The sequence below is a fragment of the Morone saxatilis genome, unplaced genomic scaffold (assembly GCF_004916995.1).
Source record: "Morone saxatilis isolate NCDOM2014 unplaced genomic scaffold, NCSU_SB_2.0 Contig7, whole genome shotgun sequence".
Lineage (NCBI taxonomy): Eukaryota > Metazoa > Chordata > Actinopteri > Moronidae > Morone > Morone saxatilis.
Window position 1 is genome coordinate 18253315 of NW_023340246.1, and position 11037 is coordinate 18264351.

At 38.0% G+C, this 11037-nt stretch overlaps 1 protein-coding gene across 1 annotated transcript; it reads left to right on the forward strand.

Annotated features, from left to right (window-relative positions):
* Window positions 1-319: 319 nt before the first annotated feature.
* tmem18 (transmembrane protein 18) lies at window positions 320-2034 on the forward strand. The gene is made up of 5 exons (XM_035678764.1): window positions 320-520; window positions 692-809; window positions 1275-1329; window positions 1458-1551; window positions 1640-2034. Exons 1-5 carry the CDS (start codon window positions 428-430, stop codon window positions 1736-1738), a joined length of 459 nt encoding a protein of 152 aa, XP_035534657.1. The 5' UTR covers window positions 320-427; the 3' UTR covers window positions 1739-2034.
* The last annotated feature ends 9003 nt before the right edge of the window (window positions 2035-11037 follow it).

The following is an 11037-nucleotide window of genomic DNA, read 5'->3' on the forward strand; positions in this document are numbered from 1 at the left end:
ATGTCTTTATTCTTGTAATATTACGTCTTTATTCTCGTAATATTATGACTTTATTCTTGTAATATTACGACTTTATTCTCGTAATATTACGACTTTATTCTCGTAATTTCCCAAATGTCCCTGGCCCTAATACTCCATCGTATCTTTTAATAGAGAAAATACGCGTCTTTTTTTTTATTTTCGTCGACGGGAAAGCTGAACGACAAATACGACTGTTTCTTTTTCGAGTTTGTAACATAAAGACACACTACAGGTCTGACTACTTCTGGACTCTGGACATTGTTTTTTTTTTACTGTGAGTGAAGTTCTGCCACCGGAAGAGAATCCCCCCAACATCCGGTTAAGTGCTAGAAAGATTTCCCTTCCGTAGCAGTCTGGACTTGTTTACATCAGACATCAGCACCGAGGCTGAGCGAGTTTCAGTACAATGCCGGAGCAGAAAGCAGAGAACATCAGCTCTATCCCCATCGACGGCTTCAGCAATTTAAGAATCACATCGATATGGACGTTTCTCATGTCTGTAAGTTGAAAGTCCCTAACCTGACGAGGAGCTAGGTGGCTATCTATCATGTCTAATAGACCGATTATCTTTAACTAACTATGGCTGCCCACTCGGAGAAGTAATATTTGGGCTCAATAATCAGGCACAGCTGCTTAATGAATGTGCTTTTTTATGTGTGACTGTTCGTAGGTGCAGTGGTCGGAGCCTTGGCTCATCGGGCTGCTGGTGTTTCATGTTGTGTGTTTGTGCCTGACTGTGCTCACCTGCAGGTATTACAGAGCTCAGATATGTCACTTCCTGCTCATGGGTAAGTTTAATGAGAAAGAAAACGACACTTATTACCCTTAATGGAAACTGCAGGTTGATAGCGACTGCAGTTACATGCTTACACACATGTACATGGGCAAGACTGACTCTATGTTGAGTCTAAAAAGCTTGTGTATATAATCTGTGATGTGCTGCTTTGATCTGAAATATCAGAAAAGTGCATGCATTTCTTTTACGCACACGAGTGCATAAATGTACTTATTTATTTAATATAATATATTTATACTAGGAATATCTTATCTTAGTGTAGGGAAACGTATTGTACTACTATACAATACTACTGTGTATTACTTTCTAATTTAAGTTATTTGTTATTTGTATGTTTGTGTGCGTTTTAAATCAAGAAAGGCAACTACTTATTGGTGTGTAAAGACTGAATGAGACACATATGTAATCCTTTATACCTTGTTTGGATTTGTTCAACAAGACTTACCTCTCTCCACAGTTGGCCTGGTGTATAGTGCTGAATATCTAAACGAGCTGGCAGCCATGAACTGGAAGTAAGACCGTTGTTCAGCAGTATTTTGTTTTGTTAATTTGGTGTGTGTGTGTGTGTGTGTGTGTAGAGCCTCTGTTGTTCCAAAACAGGACACACGTAGTAATCAAGAAAATCTCTTTTTTTTTGCAGGTCGTTTTCTAATTTCCAGTACTTTGATTCCAAGGGCATGTTCATATCTTTGGTCTACTCTATCCCTCTTCTGCTGAACACAGTCGTCATTGTGGTAAGCTGGATTGTTCCTCCTCATCCATGTCACATCAAATATATACTCAACACCAATCCATGTGAATGTTTGTGTTGTCCATTGACAGATGGTGTGGGTGTACAGGACCTTTTCAACTATGACTGAGCTGAAGACGCTCCAGCTTAAGCGAAAGGCCCGCAGGGAGAAGAGAGAGAAGAATGACTGATCCCTCTACTTATGTCCAAAAATGGGCTTCAGTTGGAAGGATTAAGAATCATTGTCTCTCTGCTATGCTAAACCTGAATTTAGAAGAAGGAAGGCAGATTCCTTCTTGTGACTTTAAAAGGATTGTTTGTTGATGTCGGTGAGGACTGGGTGTCTGTTTCTTGTAACGGCTGTTGAAAGATGCAGCTGAAAATCTAAACTATGAGATTTATGAGGACCAAAGGACATTTACTGTTTTGTATTTAATGTTGTTTTAACATGTGTTGCACAAAGAAATATAAAGTGTTTTTGAATGACTTATGTGACTTGATTTCTAGGCCTGGGTATTTTACAGTGTTTTGGTTAGGTTAAAGGATGCAAAAGGGCAGAATATGAAGCATGGAGAAGGAAAGAAGGAACTTTGAATGTGAAAGAACGTCTGTACCATAAGGTGTCATCCTTAATCATGTTTTGAGGACTACAATGGGTTAAGCATAAATCCATGACTGATCATCACCATTGACTAAGACTCGGGGGGCATGGACATAATGACATACATTATGTTGATCTTAAGTAATTTTAAAAGTTTGCATCTCACACGAAACCTATGAAGAAACCCCCAACAAGCTTCTCTGGGCTGGACTAAATAAAGTAGTCCTAACTAACTGACTTTGTATCCCAGAACCAGTCGAACCTGTTGGTGACATTTCCCACACAGTGTGGGGGGGTTGGAGGGGGAAGTAAGGTCTTATGACCTGTCAGTAGATCTAACAAGGAGGCACTGCCCTCCACACGAGAGAGAGAGAGGGAGGGAGTGGGTGGCTGTTTGATGATACTGGGCTAAGCTCATTGTGCAAGATGAGTTTGAACCTTTCACATCTCCCAGTAGACCTTTTTTCCCAGCAGACATTTAGACTTGTCATAGCAGGAAAAGCTAAGTGTTCCTAATAACATTAATGACGTCTCTGTGCGTCCCTATAAGCAGTGACAGCGAGCCAGCATGCACGGTACCAGGACCCTGAAACGGAAATGTGTTTACTGCTCGGACATGTCAAAATGTCTCGTGAAAAAGTCAGGTCTCTTTAGGACACTGCAGGGGCCAACCCAGTAACTGCCCTACACTGGTTCTCCTTCCTGTTGGGATTTTACTCCCAGACTTAATACCCTAAACGTTAAATGCTCTGGCAGTCGCACTATAGTTTCTCTTCAGTCACATGCACAGGTTCTATGCAGCTGTCAACATATTCTTTGGCCCCTCTGCTTGTTATCCTATTGTTATAAATGAATTATGTGTGTTTTAAATGTGCCACATGTTTTGTCTCCACTAGTCTAGAATATACAGTGTGTATGATAACCAAAAGGCATCCACGAATTTGTATAAAATGAAACATTTTATTTTGAGAACTTTTTCAGTTCAATATTAAAGCAAAATACATAATACAAATATAATAACACACGTAAACGCACACAAACTGCCTAGGAATATACGCTGAAATGATCACACTTTATGTCTGCATGTTTATGTGCAACACTGCAGTAAAATGTAGGTCAATACTGAACATTGTTTAATAATGGCCTCGCTCTATGGCTGCAATAAAGACCTGGTGATGCACCACTAGAGGGCAGTATGGATCAAATGACACGAGACAAGTCATGCAGTCCATAACATCTGTTCTCTGGGAAACTTTTACCTCAACTCACACTTTTTTTTAAAAACCTTATCTCTGCAGAGAGCTAATAGGATGTCTTTCCTCAACCTTACTGTTGTTTTTTTATTTGTTTTCCCAGATGCATCTGATATATGTTGGTATGCTTTGCCCACATTCATCTGTCACAATCCATCAAGTGCGGACATGAGTGATTGGATTACAGTCCTCCTCTGAAGTTATCTCAGAGCGTGTGGAGGAAAAGAACTGGGTGTGTTGTGTTGGTGGAGGTGGTGATTGCGATGGTGGTGAAGTATCCTCCGAGAAAACTCTGAGACCTTTAAGAAGTTCATATTTCTCTGACAAAAGACCGGAGTGGACACTATCATCCGTTTAAATCTTCTGATCTGATTGGTGTGAAAGTTGGAGCCAAATTCACCAGTTCATATATCTCAGATATGGCTGCTTTCCTCTGGTTTGTCATGCAGAACAGTACATTGCACAACATCCAGTCAGCTGCAGTCCTGTGGGTGAAAACACTTTGGATTAAAGAAAAAACACCTGTTAGAAAAACATGGGTTGAGAAGACGACTGTAGGCTGAAAGTTGGGGAACAGTTTACTTGACAAAAATCATGACACAACACTGGGGAGTGCAACAAACTCGTTGAGGATTCCTTTCTATTGAGAACAAGGAGATAAAGTCTGTTGAAGATTTCTGATGTCAAATGCAGATAATCATTCATCCTGCTTTGTACTGACTAACAAAAGTGACCCCTTTTTTCAACATTTCCAAGACCTTGTAGTGAGGTTGAGCTGACCTATCAGTAAATCCTAACTGATAAATTTACGAATAGAGGCTGCAGTTAACTATGTCACATTGTCACAGCAGTAATAGACAAAAAGTCAAAACCTTATTACCTGTTAATTAATATAATTAGCTTCTACAAAGCTATAATGTATGATTGTTTGTTAATCTAATCCATACTTATTTATATAGCCTGCCTGTATGCCATAGTGTATATATCATTTTCATCACCTATATATATATATATATAACAGCAGGAATGTTATAACAGCACTTTAGGAAACATTCCTATCAAGGATAAATCATGTCAATACATTGTGGCATGTTGATGCATTCAGAGTTATAAATGTACTGTATATTGATCTGTACAAATTATATATAAACTATTATTATATTATTAATGTGTTTCAATTATAGCGCGATAACATGGCACAAAGTCTGTCCACCCTTAACTTGTTTTCCCCTTTCATTTCCTTCTTAAGTACCTTTAATGTCATCTTAGTATTACATAGAATAAAATGATAAAATATGATATCTCTGATTCTGCTGCAGCAGTTTTGGTCATTGTTTAAAAAATGTCCATCGTGAGTCTGACAGTGTTATAGGAGTGCACTGCTAAATCGGTGCTCTTTTACATGTAAGTCGGATGATGTCAGTAATTTAAGATTGAACATTGTAACAGATAAATCCTGGACATAAAGAATATAAGGATTGTTTCTGACATCGCGTGGATGTTTTAGATTGTGTTGCATGTCAGGCCAACTGCCAGCTAATCCTGAAATGCATTCTTTACTGCATATGAAAGAATGTGAATAAGCAGATGTTGTATAGACCAGACACTGCCATGGGTGCTTTGAGTTTATATCTCAAGCACAGAAAGGAAATGAGCTCAAATGATGACAGTGTTTTTGCCGTCTGTCACAATGTTCTCTCTGTTTCTATACAGTTTATGTTGGCTCCCACTGTGGTTCTCAACATCTGCGGTTGTATAATCTACTGGTAAAGATGTTTGGCCAGAACAATGTTTATTACAGTGTTATGCTAATTAAGAGCAGTTTTCTCCACTTTTCCACAAATCCTGTGTCGGTTGTGAATATACATTCCTGCACGGCAGCAGAGTTTAAAACTAGATTAACTTAAAGGACTAGTATGTAGGTCTCAGTGACATCTAGCAGTGAAGTTGCAGATTGCAACCATTTGAAATACAGATCAGCCTTTCAAGCATATAGGAGAAACTGTGGTGGTAATGAAAAACATGAAAGGGCCTATGCAGAGTTAGTGTTTGGTTTGTCCACTCTTGGCTACTGTAGAAACATGGTGGTTCAACATGGTGGACTACGCAGAGAAGGATCTGTTGCCTCTGTTATTAAAGGCTCATAAGGTTGGACACTAACAGGTGAATATACACTAATGAAAATATACCTATGAATATTATAATCCATTTCTTCCAAAAGGGCCTCCTTAATGTTACAGATAGGCTGCCAGAGTCCTTCCATACTGGGTTTACATGTAGATTCTACAGTGTGAACAATGAACATTCAAAGGTTTCACTGTATTAAAAGCTTTTTTAAACAAGATTTATGGTAAAAAAATATTGTTATATGTCCTTAATGATGATGAAAAACTAGTTGCAGTTCAATACCAGCTTGAAACATAATTTAAACTGTATGTGCATGTATGCAGTTATGCATGTGAAGCATTAAGCAATTTTCAGGACATTTATAAACAATTTAAAACTTTGGCAGATTTTTGAAAACTATTAGAACCATAAACAAATTAAAGCAGCTATAACCAACACCTCTATAATATGAGTGTATCAGATGAGAATGTGTGAAAGGGTTGCTCGTACTGACAAAGATGTATCACCCAAATGTACAGCTCCCCTCAACTTTGCTGTCCAGCTGCAACGTTCACTCCTACATCTGTTTTCAACTGCAGCAGCCAACAGTTTTCAGTACCTGCTCAGCACAATGGCAGACAGACACAGTTAGTCACTACCTGGTGAAAACTAAAGCGGCTAAAGAACCAGATATTTCTCTTAGGAGTTGGCAGAGACCAAACACAGAGCTAAAAGGAGAGTAAATATTAGGCTGCTCTGTAGTTCGCCATATTGATGTAAAAGGTGATGATATGTCAATGTTGTGTTCATAAGTTGTTGTTGTCAAATCAGTTACTGTAGTGCACTTTTAGCAATTAATGCCAAAATAAATTATACCAATTCAGCAGTGTTATATGACTTGACAATATTGTGGGGAGGAAGCTGCAATTTACTAAAGAAAATATTAATAATACAGGAGAAAACCTGCATTAAAAAATACACGCAATAATTTCCCCCAAAACAAACTTCCAAACTTCCATCAAACTCTGATATCATATACAGAATGTATAATGATGACAGCTACAGCTACATGAAGCATTAAATAAATATTAATACAGTAATAATAGTTAAGGGATCATTTATATGAGGAGCTGTTGACACATTACGAAACACACACCTAAACATTCTTATACATGCTTAGAACTATATCAAAGTATGTTTTAAGCAGTTATTAAGTGTTTATATACAACTTAAATTCTAAATAGGATAAAGAGGGTTGAAAGAAAGTATCAGCTTGTAGTGTTAAGCATTGTAAGCAGCATACTTTCACCAGGTGGTGGTGTCCTGTGACTGTGTGGTTGAGTCACACTGTGACTGGGCATGCTCTGTAATGTAATAAAGAGAAAAGAGAGGGAGAGAGAAGGAAAACTGGAGTAACTGATACAAAGTGATAGATGACTCACTCAGTGTGTGCTTGTGAATGAGTCACTGTGATATACATGATTATATAGATATATTTTATTAGACATATTCTGCACACTGGTGATGTATAAAACCTGATACTTGGATTAAAAGAGGATTCAAATGAAATCATTAGAGTTGGATAAACTTTTATTTATGAAATACATATTGAAAAAAGTAAAATCTGTATGACATATACATGAATGTAAATTATATTATTTTAACTTTTATTACTGTTTTTATGCTTTATCCAATATGCTTCCAGGATACAGACTAAAAGCCTTTAACTCAGTGACTCACATGCAGTGAGTCATCGATCAACCTATATCAATTACTACAGTACATGATGATGATCACCATCTTTCATCATCGTCTGCTTTTGGAGTAGCTTCTGAAAACATCAGTGCTAAACATTTTTAACACTTTTATTTTTAAAGAATGACAAGAACTCTCTAAAAGGAGTTACAAAAGGCGTTATTGAGCATATGAAAACTAGTCAAAATACAATATACAAGAAGAACAAAGGAAAAAAAACTATTAAAAAATGTCATAGTAGTAAGTACAAGTAAATTAGTTGGAAACAAGACAAAACACATTTAAAAATGCAGTTTAAAGATAGATACCGATTTGACTTAAAAGTGGCAGTTTCTTTTAAACATTGAGCTTTTTACTGAAGAAGTTCCCAAATGAAAGAAGTTGGACTTTAGGAACTCAAATAAAACGAATTACTGGCTGGTCTGAGGGTGAACCCTGGCATGTCAGGGGTTTCTAGTCTCAAGATCAGTGACTTGATTCAGGAGGTGCTGTGCTATCACTTAATGCAACAAATATTCATCAAAACAGATGTGAACTTTTTTGGAAGAACACTCATTTACTGCAATTCAGTGTTTTCCAAAAGTCCAGATGGAGAAAAGTAAAACTACAATCAATTGATATAGTGAGATTTATGTTTCAGGTGAGATCATTCCCACAGTGACTGGTTCCTCTCTGTTACACATATCCAATGGCATTGTGGGAAACTGCAGATCATAACGGGAACTCTATGCCAAGTCTTCTGCTATGGTCCTTGAAGAAATCACAGAGAGACTTGTCCTTGAGGCAGGGAACTACTGTGTAACTAACTACAAAAGTAACAATGAGATCTTAATGATCGATCTCATTATCTTGTGGGCCCAAAGCCATTGTTATTGAAACCCGGAACTGAGCTGGATGAATAGCATTCACAATTGCTGCTTTGAGTTTGTTTGTCTTTGAACACTGGTTCTGGTGGAGCTTCCACTAGTGGTACACCTCTGAAATATATATTTTTAATGAAATAACTACATTTAAAAACATAATACCATCAACATACTACACAATTTTGATTGAAAATACCATGAGATTTGCGTTTCCTGGAATATTTTGTATCAGCATCTTTCTGCTATGTAGTCACATTCATGCACGTGGCGCACACATACATCCATAAACTGTGATGGCAAGATAGTAAGCAGAGGTCAGATTTAATGGTTCGAAAACACTGCAATCGTGGCTCCAAACAGGAAGTACTGGGAAGAGAAGTGTGGACCAGGAGTACCACCATTCCCACCAAATAAGCTCTGGTTCTTAATTGAACTGGTTCCATTCATTATTCAGCAACAGTCAATAATAAATAATCTTCTAATTAGGAATAAACCTGCTTCCTGTGGGAACTGTCTGTTGGATCGGCCTGCGCTACTGTATTTTAACCTTTGCCTTTTTGCAGTGCAGGTGGTATGCGGTGTAAAGAGTCTGAAAAACGTCAGTTATGCAGTGTGCTCAAAATCTTTTGACAGTCCCAAGAAAGTTGGATGTGAAAATCAGTTTAACAGCCCACTACTTTCTAGTCCTGTGATCTCCAAATATTGTTCTATGAAATTTGCTGGAAAGACAAATATAATTTGGTACCAAAAAAATAGGAAAGTTGGAATTTGCTTGAATGAAAAGCTCGATTTTATTGAGCAATTCATCATTCATTTGCTATTGGAAACTTTACACTCCATTTACGCTGAATTTGCCTGTTGACAAATTTTCAAATTTTGCATGGTCAGCTGACCTGCTGTGCACTGACTAAAATACTCTGTAAGTTACACTAGCAATTCATTTCAATTAATTAAATGGAGGAATACCAATTTCCTACCGTTCTTTCGTTCCCTGTCTTATATCAAATTCATCAGCCAGAGTTCCACTATCTTTCACTTGAAGACTTGATTTAATGGTTTATCTGGAAAACGAGTTAGGTCCCACAGATGGACCTAGAATTCCAAACCCTAACCACCGCTCGCCAAAAAGACAGACCGCAACAAAAGAACTGCAGAGGAGGTAAATATGATCCTGCCAAAAAAGAACAAGAGGTGTGGAGGTGATGGAGATGGAGTGACAAAGACAACTGGAAGAAAGGGGATGTTTTATTGAAATACTGAAAATACAGAGAATGCTTAAATTAAACATTTGTCTTTTGATAGCAAATTTTATAATCTAAATAATTTCAGATGTCAAAGTTTAGATATTAAGTTCATAGAGCAAGATACAGCACAAGTTTATCAAACAAGCAGATTGCTGTTTTGTTGAATATCTTTCCAAAGAGATTCTGCCAAGTGTGTTAGACTCCCAACATACTGTCATAAATCCATGGGTGGACACATACAAACACCTTCACACAAACACACAAAAATATCTGAGGTCATTAACTGTTCGATGTTTATCAAAGCAAACTTAAAGACGTCAACTTTGCATGCAGTCCTGCCAAGTCTCTAAAGGAGAAGCTGAATGGCTGAATGCAAAAAAACCCCGCCACGGATGGAGGATCTGCTGAATGAAATAAGCTTATTAATGTCCATTCTCACACATATCCGTCTGTCTGGACAACGTGTACACTCTAGGGACGGTGTCTCCATTGTCACTTATGCCAATTTGGTGCTCCTATCTGAAATGCATGAATCATCATCACCCATTATTGTGATGAATTCAAGAACTTTGTCACTCAGATTGAGAGGCCTCATTTCCTCTGCGCGACTGTAGACCTGTCAGAGGGGAAGAGAAGACAGATTCAATCCATCCCTTCACAAAGCCTCCTCCAATCCACCTTCCCCCAAAAACATCTTGTTGAGAAATGAGTTCTTTCAAATTGTACAAATGTTTGATAAAAGAGGCTGATTCTTGATGCCTTGACTATACTGCATATACTGTACATACTTTTGATTTAATGCCTATCCGACTCACTGCTCAGGCTTGGACTCATCGGCCCTTATGAAGGGAGGGGAGGTGGTGCTGGAGGTTGGTGGTGACGTCCCAGCGTATTGTGACATAGATGTGCTGTAATGCAGAGAGTCACCATGAGGCCCAACGGGAGGGTTTAGTAACACTGTGGGTGGCGAGTTATGTAGGAAACCCTGAGGTTGTGTGCTGCCTTGACTGTCAAGAGACCTGCATACAGTGACCCCATCCCTTCTTTGCATACATGTTAATTAGCAGTGCTGACAGATACTCACAGGTTCGCTATTTTATTGTTGATAATTTACACGCTCATCTGTTTTCTTGGGAAGGCTTACGTTAGTTAAACACAATGTAATTTCAAAATAAGAGTATCTGAACATAAAAAAGCAATTCACAAAGTAAAATCAAGTCATCCTAGGAAACGCCACAGAGAAGGTATCCCTCTCCCAGATGGATGGACATGCAATAGATGTTCTGATTACACATTTTATGATATATGAAGATTATAAAATATATGTGAAGAAAGTGGATCCAGGAGGCGTTGCAACAACTAAAAACATCATTGAGGAAGACATACGACCTTCCTCTCCACCACCACAGACAAGGGGATATAAAATACACTCAAAAACAAAACAATAAACAATATTACTATGACAGTATTAAAGCCATTCTCCATTGTTCTGTACCAAGAGCCAGTGTTCAGAACACCACAGTGAGGTGTATACATACTAGAGTTCCCTGGTTTCTATAGGAGTAATCCAGGTATCATATCCAGGTTTCTTAAACTGCGCGAATCCTATTGATTAAAACGTGTCTATTATCATGGTTCATATTAAAAATCACTGCTTCTCCCATGCTG